Genomic DNA, 25,654 nt, shown 5'->3' with positions numbered 1-25,654 from the left:
ATCCCACAATACATTACATTACACATTGGGCAAAATGACGAACTGGGTTCAGAAACTGTGCTGGGCCCACGTATCCGCTGCAGCTACAGCCATGAAGATAATGTGGAGTATTCCTTAGAGGTATGTGAGTAACCAAACTGGTAAAGTAGATAATAACAATAACAACAACAATTACTGAGCAGACTGTTTTTTGTGGGTACCACTACGTAATGTTGTGGGTGCTTCGAAAATACACGGAAATCATTGTATTTTTACACCATTTTAAGCATTTTACGTACTTTTTGGGGTGTGTCCCTTAATAGTAATGTATTGATTATTAACTAAAATAAATTGTGAATTTCTAATCGATAAGCGGCTGCGTGGAAAGGGTCTGGCCAAGCGAGACTACCCTCATTCTGTACGCATGCTATACAGCTATTTAATGCTCACATCGAGGCTCACATTTCTCCAGTTGCTCTGCTATGAACATCTGTCGTTTGCCCTTCAAAATTTTGCAGAATTTCTCCAGTGTGCCAGGTCCACCCATCATTTTTGCTTGAATAAGCTCATCATGCAATCACATCGTCAGCATCCAGGGTTTCAACAATAAGGCCACTCCAAGTCATACCTTAGTTTCTGGTCACTGCCTAACCCAAAAAAGGATGCGGGCGGGCGGATGATCAGGACTATGGACGTACATATACACCAGTATGTATACTGTGATGACACACTGTATAGTATTATTATTTGCTCATTCTTGCTGGTTTAGTTTATTAACCAATATTCTTACGGCATAAGTAATTATGCTTCTGCAAAAATGCGCTAAGAAAATTGTTGATGGCTATAGCTACGCAGGGGTGGATCCAACTTCAGCCTAGCTGTAAGTTGAAGAAAAAAAAAAAAGGTCATCACCTATACTGAAAATAGCTACCCCTCACCATAGATGCCCTCACCAACTATATTTCCTTATTTATAACTAGATACATAGCTTCCTACACTGCTCATCAAAAGACTACTGTGACTGCTCTATTAGAGTATCTCGATTTGACTGCTCTATTAGAGTATCTCGATTTGACTGCTCTATTAGAGTATCTCGAGTAAGAGAGGCTCTTTCAAAAGGGGGGTTCCATGGAACCCTTTGGACCCCCCTGGATCCGTCCCTGCTACACTGCTACAACTGAGCACAACAATGTATAGTTCAACACAACAATGTATAATTCAACTAAGCACAGCAGTCTCCTCATTTATAGTTACTTTTGCTTACCAAGTGAAACGTCTCATTAGCTATGTCAGCAAAGTAAGCTGATCCACATTGAAATAATTATAGCTATGCACATCAGAAACTCTTCATTCAAATCTGAAGTCTTAGCCCACTATACATGTTTCTAGCTATTTATAATCAAATACAAAACTAGTCAGAAACGTTTTAGTAGTGCGGTAGAGTTAAGGGTATTATAGTGTGAGTGCTGCATTAGCTAGACTCCTTGACTGTTTTATTAGAGTATCTCGCGTGATCGATCTTTTGCAATATTTAAAAAATCAGTGTCCTTGCATGGTTTCTACTGGCACTTAAGCGCCTGTAATATTAATAATAGTCCTCATAAACTGGGGTTCCACGTTTTCCATGCGGGCGGGTGACCAGAAACTAAGGTTTGACTTGGTGTGGCCTAAACTCACGGTTAGGCCATACCTATTTGAAAAGTTGTTGCTCGGACCCGACCGACCCTCTTTATAAGACCAAAAAAAACTCACGTGATTAACAATCACGTGATGTTGGCGGACTTGTAGCCGAAATGGCGGTTAATGCATGGTTATCTGTTATAGCGAAGAAAGGAGCTGTTGTTGTGTACCCTCGTACAATTCGTTGTCAACAATGGAATGACACGTTTGGAATGGTTTTTTAAAAAATATGATCGTTTTTTTTTTTGTTTTTTTTTCCGACCTACCGACCCTAACTTTTCAGTCCTTAAAAAATCCGAGCAACAATTTTTCAAATAGGTATAGCCTTAGCGGTCAGCACTCTCTTCTGTGCTTGCAAGCCGTCTTGCATGTTCATTTCATTTCTTCACTGAGACTTCTATTTGGACGTCTTCTCCATGGTGAGCAGAAAATCAACAGATCTAGAAACTACGTTTGTATCGTCGCCGGTTAGCATGTTTCGTGTCCATGACCAAGCCGCTTTGCTTGTGCTATGATTATGACGTCACCCCAAAAAGCCACTAGATTAATTTTCACGCCCAGGAAGTAAGGCTCCTACGTCATAGGGGAATTTGAGACTCTGGTCTCTCTCCAGCCTTTTTCAATAGCTGACAGATCTACAGTTAATAGGAACATATTGAAAGGCAATCATTATTTTAGCTATACATTGTTTCCCGTCACCGGTACCGCCCACATCAATTTTAAGGAATCTTGTACTTACGCAGCTATTTTGTGACATCATAGATAATACACTCCCAGGGGGAGTGTATTATCTATGGTGACATACATATACATGCACCATAGATAATATTCACTTTTAATCATGGACGAGATGTAAAATTTGAGACTCTATATAACTTCACGCAGCTTAATTGCAAACATTTCTGCCACCTCGTCTGGAAGCGTCTGCCTCTTCTCAAAAGAAAACTTTTGGCGAGCCACCAGCAACCCTGTGGTAGAGCTAACAGATTATGAGATTCTTGGCGGTAAAAATAATCTCGATTAGAAATTATAGGTGCCTTTTTCAAGCAGGCGCTTATAACTTCTAATCGATAAGCACAGTGGGAGAGCGAGTGGGAGAACCACGCGAGCCTAAGTCATTGCGAGCTAGAGGGAGCAAATGTGAGGGAGTCAACGTAGTTTGGCGCTTCGCATAGTATATTTCAGGATATAAACTGAAAAATTATTTTTTTCATCAGTATATAACCTGACGAAAATACAATTCGTTGTTGACCGTATTAATTCTTATTCTTCGAACGCAATATTACCAGCCAGGTATTTACCGTATTCGTATCTGATAATAGACTAGTCTCGTGCCCAGCCGGGCTCACGCTAATGCGCAAACACCGTCTGGTGACAATGCTCGAGTTTCTTGGGCCCGGAAGTGCTATCCAGCCAAAATATTGGCTGGCCAATCAGAATCGACGAGTTGCATAATCGCATGAATGTATTGGAAGTAGACGAAAAAGGAGATGATTTAATGAAAAATCAATGAAAAATTACCAATGAAAATTCCATGAAAAGCAGTTTCACAGAGTTTTCAGTGGTCATTTTTCATTGGGTTTTCATTAAATTTTCCTATGAAAATAAAATTTCATTGGGGCCACCCAATGAATACTTCACTTTTCACAGGGTGAACCTATTTTTCATTGGATTTTCATGGACAAAATCTCCAGTAGTGTCAAGTGCTATACCAAAATCTTTTTTTACTAGAGTGAATTAGCCATCAATTATCAGACAATATGATCTTCAAACAGCTGCCACTCACTTCATGAAATTCTAGCAGCTTACCAAAAAGTAGCCTACACCAAGCAGCAATTATCCAGGTATGTAAGATTAATAGTGTGAGAGTTGCAGCTAATAGTATCACTAGTAACTTTTTAAGCCATGAAATCTATGAATTTTATGAATTACACATGAATTTACCCTGAAAAGCGTTCACGGTATATTCATAGTGTAGGGAAATTCCCATGAATTTATCACAATACTCTATGAAATGCCTATGGATTTACACACATGGGAGACATCAGTAATCCTGCTTTCCTTATGAAAAGTGCATGAATCCCTTTGTTACGTATGAAAATATTTTTCCATTTTACATGGTCATGGAAACCCTATGAAAACAATTTTATCGCTTCTTGGTGGCACTCTATGAAAATACACATGAACTTTACAAGTGGATAATTTACATCACATTGATGATTTGCCATGCCATGAAATACTGTACAACCTATGAAATAACCATGAATACTGATAACTTGTCTGGAATATAGTCTATGAAAACTACATGAAGTAAGTCAAGTCACTAGGTCTAAGTCCTTAAAATTAGGTTAGGTAATCCTAAGGCTGCAGCACATGTTGCTGTCAGACCTTCAGTGCTGGTCACTGTAAAGAAATAATAATAATAATAAATTGTTAGTAACTCTAATTAATGCGCACCACGCAGAATTGCTTAGTAACCAGTCAGTCATAGCAACAGTGAAAGTTGAGGTGAAAGTACTAGTAGCTTTAGTTGAGTAATTAAAGTAGTTTACAACTTGTAGTTTATAGTAAGGAATTTATTTGACTCTTGGGGCTGGTTTTGTTTTGTCTGGAATTGCTGGCTGTTCGTCTGTACATAGATGGTCTGTAGGCTCACCTGAAATGCTAATTATCGCGGAACAATGTTTTATTACACGAACTAGTGTGTGGAACAAGCCATGCTTGTTTATCAATTAGAGTTCTACTAGCAAACAAGGAAGAGAAATGCTAATACAATTTATAAAGATGGGAGCCTCGCAAAAGGTAAAGCTTAAATTGAAGTGAAGGAGACCATGCTAGGAATTTCATATCACAACCTTCACCTGGAAGTTATAGTTGATGTTTGCCCATTTCTGAGTGTTATGGTACTGAACATGCATATGTAGCTACATTATATCAGTGTTTTCAGCTGCTTAACTGTTAGGGCCACAACTGTTGTCTACTAAGTTAGCACCCTGAATAAATACAAGGAATTTTATTTAAACATTATTAAGATGCACTAGGCTACAAACTTACAAGGGTTACCACTAAGGAATGGGACAGACCAGATCGAATGAGCTACATAGAACACTTTGAAAGTGCTGCTTGCTTTATTACATGTTGCTAGTGTAGCAACATTGGTGAGACCAAGGGAGAGAATAGGAAAAGTAAATGTGTTCACTTATTGGTACTTCCAACACCTGAATCAAAGACTAATTTAATCACACATGATGTCTTGTGAGTAGTGTCGAGTGTTTGGTGAATCAATACAAATTGTTCCATTCTGTGTTTGATGGCAAAAAGTAGCCATAGGGTATGACAAGATACACATTCGATGTATCGGTACAGTGGTCACCGCAGCATTTTAAAATTAACCTATAGTTTACAAAATCACTTAGTCACCTACACCCTTTGTGATAATCTTTAAATTAGAGGAACTGGCTGATGTTCGTTGTCATGAATTGTTGAGTAGCATTTTGGGAGCAGAGTTGGACTTTATTTCATCTTTAATGCTTATTGCTAATACTGTAGTATTCTTCTTCTCTGCTTAATTTGGATAAATGGTAGACTAAGCACATCTTAGCTGTATCCATTACTCTGGTTACAGGTACCTGCCCCTAAAATAATTATTTTTGTGGGTGCTATAGTAGGAACTTCAGGACGAGTGTTCAGCTGGTTTTATTTTTTTACTTTTTTTTCCATGCACACTTAGATATGTATTAGCAAATGGAACAGACGGTTTTATTTTGCAAATACCAATACGTCTGCATATAATGTTTTAAGTCTTGAATTTACATATCATTTTGTTTACGTATATGTAACTTAGAAACTGTTTAGTATGTGCACAATTCAACTTAGATATTTATATGCTATTAGCTGCTCTGTGATTCCAGAACTTTCAAATAAAAGTTTAGCTACGTGCATAATAGCAATACATGATATATTGGCAGATTTGTGGTCCATTATCACAATACGTACGGGACATGGGTATAATATAATGTCTTTCAACTGTTGTAATTCATGATAAGTTGTAATTACATTGAAATTCAATTTGTAGGTGTTTTGGAGTTGCTGTTTTGTGATTCTTAATAGCATAGCATTTTCTGTCCGGCATAGACATTAATTATTTCATGATGTCAGATCCAGAACATTTTTATGGTATCTCATAGGATGTTCATGTAAATTTCATTGATAAGTTCATGAGATATTCATGTAAATTTCATTGCTAAATTGTAAATTTCATTAATATAGCTATTCATGTAAATTTCATTAATTAATTCATGTAAAATTCATTAATAAATTCATGAGACATTCATGTAAATTTCATAGTGCACTTCATGGAGTATTCATAACATTCATCCATTGTATGGTAGTAGTTTCATGGTCAATTCATATGGGTTTTATGGGATAATAATTCATATTAAAGTCATGGTGCTTTCATGTGATGGTTCATGTGTAATTCATTGGGTGCATAAAATTCATATCCTATGAAACAGAAAGTATTCATAGGGTCATAAATATGAATAACCCGTGAATTTGAGTTCATAGGAAAACCATGGGTTTATGAGTTAGTAGTGTATGCTTGGTCCAATAAATGCAATGCTCAAACAAAGCTGGCTGTTTTTGAACATCACATTTTACTCCCAGAAAACAAGGGGGTTGCAATGGTAACCCCCTCTGAAAATAGCGCACGTCCTTAATTTATTTACACCGGTCGTGTGGGTGATAAAATCAACAAGAGTTATACATAGTGTATTATATTAGGACTTTTTCTACTGGCGAAACTTCATGCTGTTCAATAACTCTGCCTTCTGTACAAACCCTCCAGTGCAATATGAGGTAAGATGAGACTTGTAATCATTAGAATAATCATCCAGTATAGAATGTACAGTGGAACCTCAGTTACCTGAGCCCCTTGGGACCAGGGGTAGTCCATAAGTCTGTACCTCTGAAACTGTGTATAAATAACTTTAAAATAAAATAAACAACATTTTAAGAACAGTCATTTTCATAGTTTGGTTAACTGAGAATCCGGATAAGTAGGATCTGAGGTCCCACTGTACTTGGTTACACACTTTGAACATACTCCAGTTGCTGCATGCACTTATCAAGATGAGATTTCCTGACAACTGAGCAGAAAAAAAAATCATTTTATTTTGATGTAATTGTCCATGTCTGACAGTTGGGTCATTTTTGATCAAGATTAGCTGGAAGTACAAGGTTGGAAACAGAAAAGAAAGTTGATAAGAATGTTTCAACTTAACCCTGTGCTACAACTTGGCTATAAAAGAAGGGTGCATCTAAGTGTAGACAGTAGCTGATCTTATTATACCAGAATGCATGTGGCATTGGAATTATGTGAAATATTATAAATCAGATCTATTGTTGTAAAGCACTGACAACAGTATAATCCTTTCTTTTCGGATGTTTATTGTGTATACTAATACTATAATATTATATTCTCTGATAGCAATACTGTAAATAGTTGATTTAACACTGGCTTATATTATTTGAATAGTTGTAGCATTAATTGTGCACATCAGTATTTAAATTTCATCAGTAGCTACAATAAATTGTAATGCATGTGGTTGCAATTGTAGCCAATAAACATAGATGTGATGTACCTTTGGAGTAGCTATGTCCCACAAGTAATGACATGCTTATACAACTGTTCATGCTGTCACTGCCAATATTATTCAGTGAGTAAAATCATATAAAAACACAACATACAGTGTATATGCAGGCATAAAAGTTTAATTCTGTGGTGAGTGTCACTGACAGGCTTCATAAAATGTTGCAATTAAATGTTACTTGCTACCACTTATAGCTTGAAAAAGCAGTACAGACATACGCTGTGAGTTAACAGATGCAGTTTTCTTGCTACGCCGTTTGAGTGTTGAACTAATGGTAGTGTCATCACTTAGTGATAAATAGTTACTCTAAAGATTAAAGACATGTAAATAAAATCTTATTTTAAAGTCAGATTTACCTCAGGTAGGATAGCGTTTAGCTGGTGCTCCATTCTTATAAATGCATGTCTCAAGTCTTCATGGTATGCCATACGGCTTCCTTCAATAAGCCTTCCATTAAGCTCTAACGCTTCTTGACAGATGTGCATGAATTGTCTGTGCAAATATTATATAAATAATTTGATTACATATAATTAATCATTAATTTTAGAAGGATATTGTTTTGCATGCACTGGGAGTATTTAATAACCACAACAGAAAGCAATTTATCATAGATCAGATAATTTGTGCTATATTTTGAAAACAAAATTGAATTAATACTTTTAGCCAATAGCATTGAGTGAGTAGCTATTCTAGTACATTTCCAAATTTCCAAAGCAAAGTACTACCATACTTATAAACTACAGATTCACAAAATGCTACCACCAAAAATCATCAACGAAATATTTTGCAGACAAAAAGCACTTTTAAATGATAGTTTAGCATTTATAATGTCAAATCTGCTGTTAATGACAAGAAAGCCCAAACACAAAGTCAAATATGGAATTTAAAAAGTCTACAAAACCCTACTTTTGACCTGCCTGTTGCAAGGCTAGAGGATAGACAATGCAATGTATATATTGCCACCATTCATGTGTTGTTTGGGGTTCTAATAAGTGTCTGCCCTCTGCAGTTCGCTTTTCATTATCATCTGGTTGTTGTCTTCTTCATGCAACAGAACCATATCAAGGATTACTTTTCTGTATTGTAATATCTTTGAGGAGCATATTTAGATGCCACAGAATTGCTTATGTTGGCATAGTCACTATGATCAATTGCTATAAGTACCACTGGATCATTAAGGAAGGTGGTGACTATGTTAAAGCAATTAGGTCATTAAAAAGTGCGGTCTCCGTGCTTGATCACTATTAATCCAGCTAGATCATTAAGAGGCTTATAGTGTAACTACAGGTATCTACTGGGGGTCCAATGTCACTTAATTACAGTCCCTTATTTGGATAGTTGTGCACGGCGAAAAAGGTATTATGACCATAAATTCCCCTCTCACTTGAGATACTCTAGTAAAGCAGTTCCCTAATACAACATAAAATGCATAATATTATCATAACTATTCGTTCTATACTTAGTAGAGTGGCATAGCACCAAAAAAATGGGCATTTCATGCACTTCGTGATACAATTATGAAACTTTCCACACAAATTGTGCTCCTCGTGACAAATGTTTTTGATATAGAGCCATCACAGATTTGACCTTTGGTGACCTTTAGAGCCATTTTTTCACTGAAAATTAATCATTTTTGTCTTTATCTCTGTGAAGCTTTATTTTACACCGTTAAAACATGGTACAAATCAAAGGTGTTGATCTAAGAACTATATTGACTTTTGTTTGTTGAAGTTCGTATCTCATTCCACTACATAGTTGTGATCATTTTTAAGTCATAAAATTCTTTACCCTTGGGGTGTAAATTACTATTGGGCAAGTAATTCATAGAATTTCATGGTTAATATAAATGATCATAACTTTGGAATGCAATCACCTATTGACTTCAAATAAAAGCTGAGTAGTTCATTTTAGCAGTACCTTTAATTTGATACTGTGCAAAATGATGCCTCAGGGAGATAAAGACAAAAACGATAACACAAAAATGGCTGTAAAGGTCACCAAAGGTCAAATATGTGGTGGCTCTATATCCAAAAAATTATATAACAAGGATTATATGGAAGGTTTCATAATTGTATCAAAAATTGCACAACTATCGCACTATGTCGCTCTACTAACTAGTTTTAACAAAGAACTAAACAAACTAGTACATTAAAAGGAAATAGGGATCAAGCAATAAAAAGAAGTGCAACAAGAGATATGAATGATAACATATAATATTATGTAGCTGGGTGGTAAAATCCCCACTGTTATGTTCAATGAAGAGATTTTCATGTTGTACCTGTAATACCATCGTTTACATAACTTGTTTCACTACTTTTTATTGCTTTTCCTTAATAACTTTAAAATATATTGAATACAATTATATACAACCTCTAGTGTAATAATTACACGCAGCTTCATACCCATAGATGTCCTTAAGTGCTGTTGTGTGCTTTGGAGATACACGTGCCTTGTTTTCTTTCAAGAAAATATTGGCATACTCCATTGGTCCTTGGTTAACCTACAGGAGTGTATGTATATATATACAAATATCACTGTTTGATAAGTATCTACAATTTGTATAATAAAATGTAGAGGTCTGTTTCATTCAGAAACTTAAATGTTTGTCCTAAGCCATATCTTACCATTTTGCAATATTGTGAACGCTGTGTGCATGTATATGTGTATCAGTGTCCACTCCAATGCAAACATTACTATTAACAGACTGTTTGTGGAGTTATATAATATATTAGGAAGGTTATGCTGAATCAACTTCACTATGGGTTCCTGCATCCCCACACAATAATATCCATAGTATACCTGAGTACTAATACTCCCTTGCAACACCAGTTGCAGTAGTTTGATATCAGGTGGATTTTTCTTTACTGCATCTTGTAAATCATTGGTTTTCTTTTGCATAGTCTCAATGGCAACCTATACACAAATAAGAGTAATAATTATAGCAGTTGTAATGTGTGATGAAAGTTTGAAAAACGGTAAATTTTATGTTCCTATACTTTCCTGATTTTTGCAAGCCCAGTTACATATGTATATATATATTTAGTGTCTATCTGTCTGTCTGTCTGTCTGTGTATCCATCCATTACTTATAATTCTATCCATCTATTTTATCTATCTGTCTGTCTGTCTGTCTGTTTGTCTGTCTGTCATATCTGTCTTTCTCTCCATCTGTCTGTTAGCAGAGCAGGCATATAAATTTCTATTTTCAATCCATTAAACGCTTTTACTAGTATACATTCATACCTCAATTGGTGAAATATCATATACTTCAGTATCAATAACTTCTATTCTTGTTTTGATGTATGGAAACCAATGTTTAACTAAATATAATAAAATTAACGTATTTTACTATACAAGTAAGTAATGAACTTACCCGTTAAAATAGTTTTTCTCATATATTGGTCTGCAGTTGAGCCATGTGCTTTGCCACTCTTAGTAAAGGGTGTTTCAAATACAAATCTGCTAATTTTATTGTTCCTTTCAAATGAAGTAGTCCTCTCCAACAGTTCTTGAGGAGTAAAGTATGGAATTACATGAGTGATTTGTAAATATGCCTTGGTTGGATCTAATTTTGAAATATTGACCTACAGAGACATAAAAAAATGTAATGCTTATAACTGTATATATGCTACCTTCCCAGATTCCTGGATTATGCACACAACACCTTGCCCAAACTTTTTGGTATATAACATTGTAAGTCGCTCAGTAATTTCAGTAAGTTTGGTCACTTTAGGCTCTTTGTATACATAGGTGATTCTGTTATCATCTCTAAAGAGCTACAAAGCCCACATTTAACCTTAGTCAATGTTTCATTTTTGCTACCATACTTCTCCATAAAAGGAAACTTTGAAATATGTACCAAGACATCGTTTTCCTGATTCTGTCACCTCCACCACTTTGCTGTATGCGTTGTACAACTTGCGGTATATCTCTGCTAGTTTCTGGTGACAAAGGCTGTTATCATTTAACACTCACAATCTACTTTGCTTACTTTAAAGTCTCGGTTCTTCTCATAAAATGAGATCAATAATTTGCAAATCTCACCAGTTGTTTCATATCTTTCAGCTTGTAACAGATAGTCGATACTTACTTCTAGAATATTTACTAGATTTTGCTGTAAGGACAAGATGAGTCATGCACGTGTGATTTATCATAATGAAAATGAACACACCTCTGAGTATTGACAACTTTCACTAAATTCTTTGTCTTCCTTGATACCAGACTCTTCCATGGCAATATTTGGAGAAACTGTTTCAAAAACTTGACATCCACTTTTGTAAAGTCCTGTGTGGTGGTCAATAATGTAAATATTGTAACATGTAGTTTACTACATTAAAAGTACCTTTTAATTTTAAGTATTCTGTTATAAGACCGGCAATGTGAATACAACAGTAAGCAGCCTATAGGAGCATAAAATGGTAGACACAATACCCTAACAAACATGCAAATACCTCAGAAAAATTTCCTTGTCTTCTATGCAAAGCTACAATACTCTCTAGCCAAGTCTGACGTAGTTGAGGTGAATCACCACATGATTTTGCAAGACTATAATGCAATTCTAATAGTCGTTCAGGATCATCCTTATGTTCCTATACATTACAGGCAGTAAATCATAATGTTTAACTCAATGGGCAAAGTAAATCCCTCATATCAATACAATATGCTTAGTAAATTACCTTCATTTGACTGGTAGCATTGAGCACAGTTTTCAGTCGTTTAACTATCTCACAAACTTCATTAGGAAAAGTAGTTTTCTAGTGTGAAAATGAAAGAAACTCGAAGGTAACAATGAATTACAATCTAGTTTTGAACAGTAAACAGCTTTACACGATAGCAATTCATGGTTACACAGTAATTATTGTTAATAAAATAATTGAATTTCATACAGTGTCACAATCAACACAACAAGGTAGCTACCATCATTTCCTCATCTACTCCAGTATATGCTGATGTCAGATTGAGACTTCGTTTCAAGTTAGAGTCATTGTGGTCTAACATTGTCGACACTATCTTTGACACAGCAATAAGTGACTAAGAAGTACAATTGTCAAAAAATATATTTGATGATATTTATTATTACCTGAAGTTGCATCCTAACAAATCCTTGCTGAGCAAAAAATGCATAATTTCTCCGCATTAACAAATAAAGCATATTAGCAGCCTAAAGTAAGGGGAATAACCAGATTACTATATTTCTAATTTTTCTGCATGACTATGTACTCTCTCAAAAAAATGCATTCCATTTGTATATCATTAACAAATTAAATGAATATTTAACTGGCTAGAAGTCAATGTTTATATATGGAGCTGTAGTGGCTCGCCTAGATTGAATTTTATTGGAGGATCAAGTCACTACTGACAGTCTACTGGGACAGGGTTCCTTTTTGTTCTTTTTGCAGAGTTTTAGCATCAAGATTCTGAATCCTTGTATTTACAGGATTTACAGGATTTACACTTCTCAAAGGTCACCAGTGGGATAGCATTTCCAATTTCAGAATGTAATATGTAAAAAATTCAATTGCATAACAGATAAGATTGCTATTTTATTACGTGTTAGCTATAGACTGCATCTTCCTAGTGACATGTATACTCATGGACATTTAGCACTCACTTCTTCCCGAACACTCATCAGTCGTGAATTGCAACAGAGCAAAACCTATAGACATACAAATGGTAATAAATGAAAGTAATGCCATATGATATTTTACTTGATAGCATAAGATACCACAATATTCAGGACTTCCTCTGTAGAGAACTGATGGAAACTAAAAGAGACATTAAGCAATGCATATAATGAATATCTATAATTTATACATACATATATACTTTATGTACTTATGCACTGTACAAGCACAGTGATTTAAAGTAACTACCTTGTGCAACAAATGTTAAACAAATTATAAATGTTATTGTTAACAAGTATAGCTACAATCTACATATCAACAGCGTATGCAAATATGCATATATAAATACAAAGCAGAATGAAAGGCACCATTTTGTAAGAATTCTTGTCTAACAACTCTGTATGTTGAAACCACATTTCTAACATGAAGACCTTCCCTTTTCTCAAGCAAATTACAATGGTATAATCTACGATGCAATACATACGGTACATGGTTAATTTATTCATGTCTACTTGAGTGTCATGCAGTTGATAGATACATTATATAGATTAAGTATGATTGTACCTTGTTTACAAAGGACCTTAGTGAGGCAAAAATAATCCCCAGTAGCCTTTCCGATTGATTGACTTGCAAGAGTGTAGCATAGAGAGCAAAATACTGGAAAAGAATACGTAAGAGTATCAATGAATGCAACATTATACTACACTACAACATTGTAGTAGATTAAGATTCAAGACAACAGATAAAAAAAGCATAATAATCAGGCCTTTGAAACTGTGCTGTATATAAGTTTTTGAAATAATCTATTTACAATATACACTGGAAACCACTATTAACAGACACCCCTTATAATACCTACAAGGTATGACATGATCCCACCATGGTCCCATTGCCTCCAGCATGTTGGTAACCCCTGCACAATAGACATCTCTTCATAACAGCTGGACAATAATGTGCATCACTTATAATTCAAAATTATAGAACAGTTTACACGCAACCCCATTTACAAGAGACAACAGGCAACTGCACCATTTTATTACAATCTCAAGTGTGTTTGGTCAGTAGCTCATGGTACGTAAGAGGACTTTTGTATAATGTGTAACGAAATTGTAGTTTTTTAAACAAAATAAGCATAACTTGTGAATACATTAGTTTTCTCTGTACTTTCTCTAATAGTTTAATTTGCAACCATCAATTTGTATCTTACTGTATAACTGCAATCTATATGCACACACATCTGATGCAATATAGTAACTATGCTAAACCTATGTGGTGTGCATCCTTCACTGCACTGCTTGACTGGTAGTTCATTGTATAAGGTTAGCTACTAAAATAAAGTTATGTGTGTGTAAGCTACATTTATGACCAAAACAATGTCAAACAGTGAAGAAATCAAGCCTGTGGCCTTATCCATTAATGAATTATGCTTAGTTGAAGGCATCGGTCAGGCAGTCAGGCAGATGTCAACACGAAACCTCACCTAATAGGTAGGACAGCACTTCCCATTGTCAATCCAGTTGTTTTATCACCCACCATACAAAAGTCAACTGTAGGGCCACAGATCCAATGTCACCAATACATTTAATACGTAATTTCAAAGCAGCCAATGGTGATCGGAAACACTGTGGTCACAACTCAATTTAGTTACATAGCTTATTACTCTAGAGTCCAGGTAAAAAGCTTAGTCTCCCTATCTCGGCATCCATTTTCAGTAATGCACTGGTGTTGTAAATGTATTCTCACCATTATTTTACTGTAGCAACCAATTTTTGCCTTGCTACTGGAATCAGGTATGCCATAGTGATATGTAGTTAGGTTTTATAAAGCATTGATATAGTCAGTAATGTGTATGCTGGGAATGTCACCAAATCAACGTTACTACTGTAGCCAATATAAAGCCCTGCATACTAGTATAGCTCAAATTTAAAATTTTAAGTTGTTTTAAAAAGGTAGTAAGAAGACTATTGTAACATTTGGTTCTGACTGCCAAAAATCAATGTTAGAAACCTGGCCTTTATAAGAGATACAGCCATTCCTTTTTTATCTATTAGGTGACATGCACCTGATATATGACATTAGCCCAAAGGTCGCAGGTAGTGCATATTATTATTATTTAATAGCACTCTATAGTGACCAGCACTGAAGATCTGACAGCAACATGTGCTGCAGCCTTAGGATTACCTAACCTAATTTCAAGGACTTAGACCTAATGACTTGACCTAGTGTCTTGACTTAGTGACTGATAAGGTGTAACAGAAAAGGGGCCAAAGTAAGGGAAAAAAAAGATATATATATATATATATCAGGCATAGCACTCATCCCCATTGCATAATTATACAACATACACCAGCAAACCTACCTTGGCCATCAGTACATTGTCTCCTTCACTTTGATTCAATTCATTCTGTAATAAAAACATATAACAATAACTGCAGTGTGGAAAAACCAGTTAAACATGTTTATAATGAATGATAATAGCACAAGACTGAAGTTCCACTTACTCCAAACTTTTGTGCAAAAACATCCAAAATATCTAAGATGATTAAGCTAACTTCATTTGCACAAGCAGCTTCTAAGCATATGAGATTTTCAACTGCTTCTTTATTGAGCATTGATGCTTTACTGGGAGATTCTACTCAAAATAAAAGTTAATATCTATATACTAGTACTTGTAAACTTACTTGACTGAAATGTCAATTGCATATTAGGTGCAGATAATGCTTGTTTTTTCCGAAATCCAGTTGCTTTACTGCTAGAACCAGTAGTTATTGTAGTAATAGATTCATTGGATTCAACTGATGTTTGATTCATGCTATGTTTGAATAAAACGATGGACATTGTAAATAACTTACTATTAACTTTATTTCAAAACTTTATTTTGCATATACAGTATAGCTCTTATAATTTCACTTACATCTTATAATTAATAGCCTTTTTTCCTCTGTACTGAAAAACATATATGCAGGTTCTATGGATGAAAGAAACAATTATACAAAGTATGATAACAAAACTGGCATGACAACGAACGTACTCCAGCAAATCAAAGAAAAGCAATAATTCAGAGAAGTTAGATGGACACTTTTCTTCGAAGGTAGTCCATTTACTTGATGGTAAATTGATGGCAGATGCAATGCACTGCTTCCACCAACTAACCATGATTTCTACATTGCACACAGCAACAATTTAGAATTATTTAAGCTTTGAAGTGACATTACATATAAATCTCACCTTTATCAAGGTGCTTAAGGACAAACAATACACAAATCAGCAGATTTCTTGATTCTTCTCTGTATAATTTGCTCCAATCTGCATTAAATAATTGTGTAATCACTGAAGTATTTAAGCTGTCTGGTGATCTAGAACCATCAGGAGGCATTTCAGCTGGTTTAGGCAGAGAAACAGATGGAGATATAGACAAAAGACTTGATCTTATCTTGACACTTTCATGCTTATCCTTTTCTGAGATAGAACTCAACAATTGTTGTTCATTGACTGCAGTTGGTGTAACAACAGGGGGCGCAATAGTTGAGGTAGAATTGCTTCTTTCTGGATAAATGGATGCAGAGCCTAACATGGGACTAACAACAGGAAGACTGCCTGCATCAATTCTTGTAACGTTTTCCAATGCAATTGCAAGCAAAGGCAAGTAGAGTGCAGCAATTCTTGATTTCTGTCCCTGTATGTTTGGAATGATGACCACGAAGCCAGGGTATGCATAGTTTGCCTTACCAGTTCTGTATACCTTGGGTCTGTGTCATGTTTTGCAACAAGATCTCTAAGAGAACATATTGCAATTCTTCTGAAGGCAATTCGGCCACTGTTCAATACAATTTCAACCTACATGTACATGGATCATGTCAATAAGTTGTGTATATGAATACAGTAAACTTATAATTATTCTGCTAACTTAATACTACATAACTCCAAAAATTTGGTGGTCAAAAAGTTTATTTTCAATCTTAAAGCACTGTGAAACATTTGTCATCACACTTTAAACAGTAAACTGTGTCTCCCGAAAGGCTAACCATATCACAAATTATTTCTCATAGCAAACATTATACCTAGAGAAAAGTTGAAACTGATCTTCATATGAATCAAAACTATTAACTGTACAATTTGGCCAACTGCTAAAATGTATTATTTTCATAGGTTGTGAAAATGGAGGGAGGGTAGCTGGTCCATTTTAATTGGGCAATGCTTGTAACAAAAGTTAGAGTACTATCAATCAATCTAATAGAGCAGTCAGACTTAAAAACTGTAAGTAGCTAAACAGTGAAAATAGTTTAAAATACCATATCAAAGTCTCTAAAGTTTCTTGAGGGAATGTCCCCAAACTCTCTAAAATAGCAACCATATACTGCAAGCTTCAACTCCACTGTGTAACCTTTATATTGCCAAACTAAAGGTTGTACCCCTCTATGGCCATCTCTACCATCCATGTTTCTGTTTAATGTAGATCAATACCTCTTTTAGCATCAGTCCAACTAAAAAATGTTGACGACAAAACTCATCGTCTAATTCAGCCACATAATTGTGAGCTGTATGAGCAAGAATTTAAACACATCAACTAATGTATATTCCATACCTTTCATGGTAAATGGAAGATTAAGGGGAACGTAATGTTCATGTGTGCAAATAACTCTCAAGAAATCAAATTTCATCTTATACAAATTCTAGTAGACATTTCAATATAAATTAGACTACTATATTTTGCATTAACCTCATGATCCAAGTTCCCTTGAAACAAGCTCAAGCATTTCTGCACAATCCTAAACACTGCACCTCTGTCAATAAAGCTGAAACATTTCTGTACAAATTTAGATGGATAAAAACAATAATGAATTAATTTCTGAATTGTGTCACCTTCACAAACTCAGCTAAACTGACATTAGCATTCTAAACAAATAGTGAGTTTAGCAACCATCAGTTATGACTTCTAACCTAACCTTTGCTGACTCATCAGCAAACTCCTGTATTCGTATGTGCAATGTAGTCAACATCCCTTGAAGGTTCCAAAGATAATCATCTGGAAACCTGGCTTTTCTTGAAGCCTGTAGTACATTACATATTGGGATAAAGTTACATGTAATGCAGCTTCATCAATAATATGTTTGTAATAAGCAGTAGTACCTTCGTTTTATCCATAAGTTCCAGATACTGTGCCATGCTTTTCACCATTATTTCAAAGAAGAAAGCAATATGCTGTGCACGAATGGATTTAATTTTAACTGTTACACAATACATGCATAATTATGTATTGATACTGTACACATCCATGCACTGTACACATGCCCTTACATGTGCATACAGTGCTTAGATATGTACCTTTCATGCATGCATGTGTGTTTGTATGTGGGTGTATGCGTGTGCATCTGTGTGTGCGTGCGTGCATGTGTGTGTGTGAGTGTGTGTGTGCGTGTGTGTGTGTGTGTGTGTGTGTGTGTGTGTGTGTGTGTGTGTGTGTGTGTGTGTAGGTGTGTGAGTGTGTGCATGAGTACATGTGTGCATGTGTGTGTGCGTGAATTCATGCTCTATTTATGAATTACTGACATCAAACAGCATCTTTATCTTTTCAGAACTATTCCGTCTTAAATATTGTACTAGATTCTTTGCAATTTCATCATGCACTGCTTTATTGCTGCTAGTATCTACTTCTGTCTGAAATATATGCTGAAATACAGAAATAATATACATACCAGACCATATAGTATTTTGACCATACCTCTAGATATGTTGAAGCAACTTCAGATTTATTGGCTTCATCCAGCATACTTAAGAAATGCATTATCACACTAAATAAAAAACAACAACATTCATGTGCCTAGTAGCACATAGCCATCTGTCACTTACTTTACTATCTCGATTTTATTTTCTTCAATGCCTGATTGTGATGTAATTAACAGCTTAAATAGCTGATTAAAAAGTACTGGAAAGTATTGAACTGAAGTACAGAAGTCAAGTTCTTTCAAATGCTGGAAACACATAAAATATAACACAAGTGCTAAATACTCCTGGTACGTAACTGATTTGAATCTCAAACACCATTGCATTGTAAAATTTTATTTTAGGGAAAACAAGCTTAATAGAAATTAGGAAAACTGACACACATCAATTTTCATCAGTAATTCTGAATGATTTATAAAGATTTCAGTTTACCATAGAGTGCTGATTAACAGCTGCATAATTATATGTATAAATCATCCAGTAAAGTAGTACAGTACTGTATATTAAGGATCATGGAGGTTTATACTTTCTTACAAAAATACTGACCAGAAACTAGTCTTATAATATCTTCATGCACCTCAACAGTGTACAGAGGGTACCAGTTTGGTATTACACTGGACACTATCAGAATAATAACAGGTTATCTTCATAAATGTGTGAGGCAAGGGTTGTGAATCCTATCCCACTAGGGACCTGTGAGAAGGCTTAAAGTCTGTGATACAGGGAGTTATGAGCCAAAGAACACAGGCAAAACAAGGAAGCTTTGGTGTAGTAGTTATGCTATTTGTTAGTTAGCAATATTGCGTTGTGACTGGAAGGAACAGGGCCATTAAACTCCAGCTGCTCATTGATTTTTACTGCAACAATAACCCATTTGATCCCTTTATTCTGGATTGGCTATTAATTAAAAATAACCCCCAATTGTGCACAATTGCAAAAAAAAGTTTTATTTTCTTGCTTGGGAGCCTAGGATTTTTGCCTAAAACACATGGCATCTAGTAGCCAAAAATGATGTCAACAGATACTCTCTATTAATTAGGTATAATCAAGCTCAACAGTGCCTTTATGTGATTTGAAACACTTTCAATAAATTGCCACGAAATTTTAAAACTTTTATATTCAGTAGAATTTTCAACTGAGTGACTGACTAACTTACTTATATGTCTTCAGACTCAACAACAACCAAAGCTACGAGCTTGATTTTTTTACTGTAGACATAAAATAATTTTGACTGGTGAGCCTGTGCATATATATTGCATCAAAAAAGAATAGTTATTAGTTTTATGCCTAAACACATTCCCCAACCATCAATAGTGAAGTGGCCAATATGCAATTATGTTCAACCTATTAAACAGCATTGCAAATGAAGAACAGTATGTGAAATATATGATAGTCAGCTATGCCAAAAGGCACTGGTTGGACTGAAGTAAATAACGGCTAAGGCTATGGATTAATTTTAACTGTTAGATGTCACTAATGCCTGACAGGTGCCTTTTGGCATATCGTAGTACAAAAATTTATGTATTGTGTTCTATTTTTGTCCTCATATGCATCCCATTTCTTTTTGCTGACAGAGCAAGTCATGATAGTGCATCAATAACTTTGTGTTGCTTATCATACAAAAATAAAACAGAAATCACTCATGAGGCCAGAGCTATGGCCGTCTTAACTGATATATACACCTAAAAAGATGTGACTGTTATAAACCACTGTAAGCAATGTTTACACTTGAAAATAGTGTACAGTATCGTATGGAGGGAAACTTTGGCGCCGTTAATATTTGGCGATTGACCATGAATTCGCCAAATTTTCCCCATCCAAATATTTTGGTGGCGAAGAAAATAGCAAACCAAGCCTCGAACTAATCAATTTTCTACTCGACCAAGGGATAGTGGGCCAGGCATTACGCTAGAGCCAAGCCTGCCTCGACTACCTCACTAGGTAGCCAGTTACTGTACACGTGGTATCCTCAAACTTCAAGTATAGCGAGTCCTACCATGTTAAGTATGATATTCACTATTCCAGAGGGTGTAGATCTACTGTCTATGTAGTATTACCTTTTAGTTGGTAGCTGACTCCAGGCACCGAATCGCTGAGAGGCGTGGCACTCCAGTTCTCGCTTCAGGCACAGCAATTGGTGATCTAATTAATTCAATACAGCATGCACTTTGCTAACAATTCGCCAAATTTATTTTACCAACAGTGATATTTTGCTTGATTCGCCAAATTTTTCCTCCTCCAAAGTTTCTCTCCGTACGATACATTAAAAGTACACCCCTGTATAGTGTCCAATTAAAAAAAAATCCTTGTATGCAATTTCCAACAGCTACATAGATCTAAATCTATTTCTTAGCTTCTGCTACAGTGTAGCCAGGCAAAAAAACAGTCTCCATAAAATAATGAGATTGCATCATTAATGAGTTCATGAAGTGCAGTGTACACTACTGCAATGTATGTGATTTACTTGATCTGGCCAATATGACAAGATGATCATTATATTTATACTACTACTATACTTGTGAAATACAGTATTTCCGTACCTCTAAAGTAACTTGCATTTCATTTTCAGAAATAGGAGTTCTATGCCATAAGTGATCACACAAGGAGAAAAACTTGTGCAAGTTTATATCCTGCATGAAATGAGGTACAATTTAGTGAATTACATTATTAGCATAGCATTACCTGTGTAATTACAGTAGACTCTAACTTGGTGTTCACCCTAAACAGGAGCTTCTGATTTTCTACCCACCTCATTGCTGAATTCACAGACTACATGTACAAGTCAGACAGTTGATTACTTTCATTTATTTCCACATATGTAAACTAACATAAAGATGCCACAAACATACAAATTACTACATATGTATGCAGGATGCAGGATATATGCAACTTACAGTAGACAGTGGATGTGACAGATACCCAGAGGGTAGGGCATTGCACACAGGTAGATTATGAGAATCACATGTAAACCTGCATATGATTGCTGAAATAACCAACAATACGCATTGACTTTACTTGTTGTCTCTATCAAGTAAAGGAATCCAAGAATATCCAACTATCAAATGTAAAGCAATAAAAGCGGCAGTAATATAGTACAACAATTCACAAAAAGTTCAATATATGTACAATACATTTATCATTTCTATATGCGAGATTTCATCTGTGGTATATATCCCACTAAGGACTAGTGCGAAGGCTAAAGCCTGTAATATAGGGAGTAAGGGTTTGACATTAAGCATATAAGTCTGGTCTTATCACCCATTTAAAATTGAGAAATGCCAGTTTTAAGTATTCAATGCATTGTTGCTTGCCAATGGTTGAAGCTATGTTTAAGGAGCATCCACTGGGCCACTGAGGTCTAAAAACTGGCTAAAATGAAAATAAATTTACAGGAAAGGTCTTTTCAACACCACGGAGCTGTACAGGCACATACAAGCTAGCCAGAGCTCCGTTAGGGCCCCTAAACTGCTCATACAGATTACCACTGTGCTTGGGGAAGCAGCCAGCAAAAGCAGACCACTCAATTAAGTCTAGCTGATGTTGATTGTGAGATTTGATAGCTCATTCATGTTATTGGTGAAAACTGAAATCAGCCGTCATGACCCAGTCACATATAAGACCAGTTTTTCCAGACCCAGTCAATAAGACCAGTTTTTCCACATATATATATGTGTGTGTATATATGTTGACACTCACTACATGTAACACACAAACTTCAGTGCAATAACTGCACCATTAGTTACTCCACACTTTCATTACAACAGAACTCCTATAGCTAAGGTACCTTCATATAAAATCTTTTTACTATACAGTAGGTACATATTATTCTCAAAAATCAATAACATGCATGGCACATATGAAATGATAACTTCTCTGATGAAAAAGCTGTTAATAAAGTGTTTCTCTTATCATGAATTGTGCAACTGTGACTGTCGAAGTCTATGGTGTCATGTGAAAATAAGCCATGGAATATGTATGGGACTCCTTATATTTAGATTAGTAATGTAGTCAAATGCAAAACCTTACAACTACAAAAGCACAATTCATAATAATAGTAACAAAGTTCAGCAATAAGACAGCTAGCTCCCCCAGGCCCCCATTGAAGCAGCATGGTAGACTGGTACAATTTAAGTAAAGGCTCTTGCTCAAAACAACTACAATAGCAACTGGTCATTACTAAGCATTGAACCTGGAACCTTGTAATTACCAGGCCTGCACTCTAACCATTAATATGTACAAACAATTCACCAACCTGCTGAAGCTACTGGAGGTAGCTTTCCAGATTTGCTGGCCTTAAAAGAAGCATCACAACTGATATGATAGAAAGTGATCAAAATGTGATGTCGAGAATGCAAATGAATTGGAAGTTCTATTTTGATCTGCATAAAATTAGAGAAAAAGGTATCATATAGTACTCAGTAGCACTGTATAGTAGGGATCATGACAGTTTGACTATCAACAGCCTCAATCACCTTTACAGAACTTGGAATTATCAGTAAGGTGCAGTCAGGCCTAATTATTTTAATTTTTTACTGACTGACTGACTGACTGACTGAGTTGACTGACTGGATACCTTACTAACTACATGACTTTTCACTTACTAACTGATGCCTTCCAACAAGAACAATGTAGATAATGTTATGGGTTTGATTTCTTCACTGTTCGATATTCGAGATGTGCCATTTAGCCTACTCTAGCAGCTACAGTGTATACATAGCAGGCTTTACAGTACATATACACAGTACCTTTATCCTACTTTGTGTCTCATTTCTATGTGGATAAGCATCTATATATGGCTGGTTATATTAATGGGAATCAACACGCATTTTCAGAAAAAATAGTATGGCCTGGGTGAATAAACTGTGAAATCAAAGGTGGCAGCCAAGAAATGGCTGCAATGATGTTAATGCTAATAAATTTTAACACGCCATTATTAAAATTTACTAGAACTTCCATTGGGGTATCATAATTTGGTAACATTATTGGAATACTCTAATAGAGTGTACATTTTTAGGATTTCTAATAGAACATTCATAGAATGTTCTAGAACAATCTAGAACTTCCATTGCTAGATCTATTGCATGTTTTACTTCAATATTTGATAATATCATGTACACTCTAATAGAGTGCACATGGCTTCTAATAGAACATACATAGAATGTCCTAGAACAACCTAGCACATACTTCTTTTGGTAGATCTATAAAATTATAAACGCTTATTTATAAGCAATAGAATATAGTAGAAATTAAGTTCACAAACACACACACGCACACATACACACACACGCACACATACACACATGCGCACACACTACACAAACGCAACACACACACACACTACACACCTCCATACAGTATATCTATGAAATTACAAACGTTTATCTATAAGCTAAAATTTCCTTTTATAAAGCAAAATTAAGTGAGGAGATCAGCCAAGATTGTAGCAGTTCAATGGTTAAGGATACGGGTGTAAGGAATGGAGGTCCCCACTTTGAACTGTAGCAAGTGTTAAGTATTTTTTTTCTTTCTCAACATTTTTGTGCACTTTTTTATCCTGCGGTGACTGAGGATCTCAATCAATTTTACACTTGTTTGGCTTTTGCTTTATAACTTTGCAGTTGCAACTCATTGCTCTTCAAACCATCAAAATACACTGCTAGGATCATCAGCCTATGTAACATTTTCAAGCTATTGCCATACTTGAGCAGTAACCATGACAGAAGTTTAATTTTTTCTAATGCGAATAAGCACTCACAACTCCTTGGATATTCATCAGATTCATAAAACTTGATCACATGAATCACCTTTATACACTCTTCATTTTTTCCAAAGATCGAGGCAATCAAGTTACATGTTTGCATTTTGTATCAATTTTTGCAAAGTGTGCGAAAATAAATTGAGGCCCCCGTAGCCCCCTATGGCTTAAGAAGAAGAAATCAAATCGAAACTTTGAATGCCCATATCCTGCAAATGGCTGATGTGAATTTAATTAAAATTGGTGTGTGCATATCCTACCTGGTGGACAGCTATAAAGCAAAAATGATGTGCTTGTAGAAGGGGCCATGGAGCTATGCACGTGTGATTTTCTTTCTTTTTGTCAATATACTCATAATGTGGCGCACCAGTTTTCTTGGCCACACAACACACTACCTTGTGTCTTAAATATTAAGAGAGCTGAGTGTCAAACTAAAGATATGACTAAAAATTTAGTAAAGACAACCTGCATTACAATGATACCCATAATTATTACCTCATCATAAAACACAGGAGTCGTACAATGGTGTAGGACGTTTGTAAAATATCGGTCAGTAAAAACTGTTTCACCAGTCCTTCCATAAATTACCTACAACACACATATAATCAACATTGATTCAAACTTAAGCAACAATTTTTTACTGGTAATGCAGGACTTGCAGGATCATCAGAGTCTCGGAATTGTATGCAGCAAGTTATATTCCGTGCCTGCATTAAAAGACCACATATGGCACATGGAAAATAGTGGAAGGCATGTATATCCATGTGATGCAGGATAGCATAAGGCCATTGTTGTATTTGAACTTGCAGTTGGCAATACAAATTCAGATTACAGACAAGTGCTACATGGGTGCCTACCTTAGAAAACATCTTTTGAGTGTCATATTTAAGTAACAAAGGGTAAACAAACAAGTTGTTAGTGTAAATAGTATGTGGGTAGTAGTGAGGATGAGGATGGTAGGCTTCCAATGGAGCAAACTCCTTGACTTCCTTTGTAAGTTGGTCAGGAAAGGCCATAGCTTCTTCAGTAGCAAATGGTGCAACTGGTATCAAACTTGATGTCAGTGTACCTTTTACACAGACAGAGTAGAAATAAAATTACAAAACTATTTGTATTAATTATCTTACCTGTTAAGTTCTTTACCATAGGAACAAATGAAGCAGAGAAAGAACCAGGAATTGGTTGAAACTTTTGTTTATGAATGCTAAATAATGTGAATTCATAAAGCAACAGCTACAGTGT

The 25,654-nt window shown here is 35.5% G+C and overlaps 1 protein-coding gene across 1 annotated transcript in view; it reads right to left on the bottom strand.

Moving 5' to 3' along the window:
- Positions 1 to 7,348: 7,348 nt before the first annotated feature.
- Positions 7,349 to 25,654, bottom strand: part of LOC136241512 (dedicator of cytokinesis protein 9-like) — a 42,133-nt gene continuing 23,827 nt past the window's right edge. Inside the window, exons 16-58 of the mRNA XM_066032735.1 lie at positions 25,540 to 25,616; positions 25,270 to 25,481; positions 25,054 to 25,119; positions 24,908 to 25,000; positions 22,910 to 23,036; positions 21,673 to 21,712; positions 21,552 to 21,627; positions 21,340 to 21,426; positions 21,198 to 21,287; positions 18,784 to 18,905; positions 18,656 to 18,725; positions 18,484 to 18,603; positions 18,064 to 18,135; positions 17,880 to 17,984; positions 17,797 to 17,829; positions 17,654 to 17,740; positions 17,519 to 17,606; positions 17,398 to 17,471; positions 16,663 to 16,770; positions 16,162 to 16,609; positions 15,965 to 16,094; positions 15,848 to 15,901; positions 15,615 to 15,745; positions 15,435 to 15,565; positions 15,293 to 15,337; positions 13,498 to 13,590; positions 13,018 to 13,074; positions 12,921 to 12,965; positions 12,390 to 12,470; positions 12,227 to 12,340; positions 11,986 to 12,063; positions 11,761 to 11,898; positions 11,652 to 11,709; positions 11,481 to 11,593; positions 11,301 to 11,423; positions 11,137 to 11,250; positions 10,942 to 11,085; positions 10,683 to 10,893; positions 10,553 to 10,629; positions 10,110 to 10,223; positions 9,713 to 9,810; positions 7,667 to 7,802; positions 7,349 to 7,616 (exon numbers count right to left, since the gene is read on the bottom strand). Coding sequence (XP_065888807.1) covers positions 7,485 to 7,616; positions 7,667 to 7,802; positions 9,713 to 9,810; positions 10,110 to 10,223; positions 10,553 to 10,629; positions 10,683 to 10,893; positions 10,942 to 11,085; positions 11,137 to 11,250; positions 11,301 to 11,423; positions 11,481 to 11,593; positions 11,652 to 11,709; positions 11,761 to 11,898; positions 11,986 to 12,063; positions 12,227 to 12,340; positions 12,390 to 12,470; positions 12,921 to 12,965; positions 13,018 to 13,074; positions 13,498 to 13,590; positions 15,293 to 15,337; positions 15,435 to 15,565; positions 15,615 to 15,745; positions 15,848 to 15,901; positions 15,965 to 16,094; positions 16,162 to 16,609; positions 16,663 to 16,770; positions 17,398 to 17,471; positions 17,519 to 17,606; positions 17,654 to 17,740; positions 17,797 to 17,829; positions 17,880 to 17,984; positions 18,064 to 18,135; positions 18,484 to 18,603; positions 18,656 to 18,725; positions 18,784 to 18,905; positions 21,198 to 21,287; positions 21,340 to 21,426; positions 21,552 to 21,627; positions 21,673 to 21,712; positions 22,910 to 23,036; positions 24,908 to 25,000; positions 25,054 to 25,119; positions 25,270 to 25,481; positions 25,540 to 25,616 — 4,612 coding nt within the window. The 3' untranslated portion in view covers positions 7,349 to 7,484. The remainder of the gene's footprint in view (positions 7,617 to 7,666; positions 7,803 to 9,712; positions 9,811 to 10,109; positions 10,224 to 10,552; positions 10,630 to 10,682; positions 10,894 to 10,941; positions 11,086 to 11,136; positions 11,251 to 11,300; positions 11,424 to 11,480; positions 11,594 to 11,651; positions 11,710 to 11,760; positions 11,899 to 11,985; positions 12,064 to 12,226; positions 12,341 to 12,389; positions 12,471 to 12,920; positions 12,966 to 13,017; positions 13,075 to 13,497; positions 13,591 to 15,292; positions 15,338 to 15,434; positions 15,566 to 15,614; positions 15,746 to 15,847; positions 15,902 to 15,964; positions 16,095 to 16,161; positions 16,610 to 16,662; positions 16,771 to 17,397; positions 17,472 to 17,518; positions 17,607 to 17,653; positions 17,741 to 17,796; positions 17,830 to 17,879; positions 17,985 to 18,063; positions 18,136 to 18,483; positions 18,604 to 18,655; positions 18,726 to 18,783; positions 18,906 to 21,197; positions 21,288 to 21,339; positions 21,427 to 21,551; positions 21,628 to 21,672; positions 21,713 to 22,909; positions 23,037 to 24,907; positions 25,001 to 25,053; positions 25,120 to 25,269; positions 25,482 to 25,539; positions 25,617 to 25,654) is intronic.

This window comes from Dysidea avara, chromosome 12 (assembly GCF_963678975.1).
Source record: "Dysidea avara chromosome 12, odDysAvar1.4, whole genome shotgun sequence".
Classification (NCBI taxonomy): domain Eukaryota; kingdom Metazoa; phylum Porifera; class Demospongiae; order Dictyoceratida; family Dysideidae; genus Dysidea; species Dysidea avara.
The sequence above is the reverse complement of the archived record's forward strand: the minus strand, read 5'-3'. Positions and strand labels throughout refer to the sequence as shown.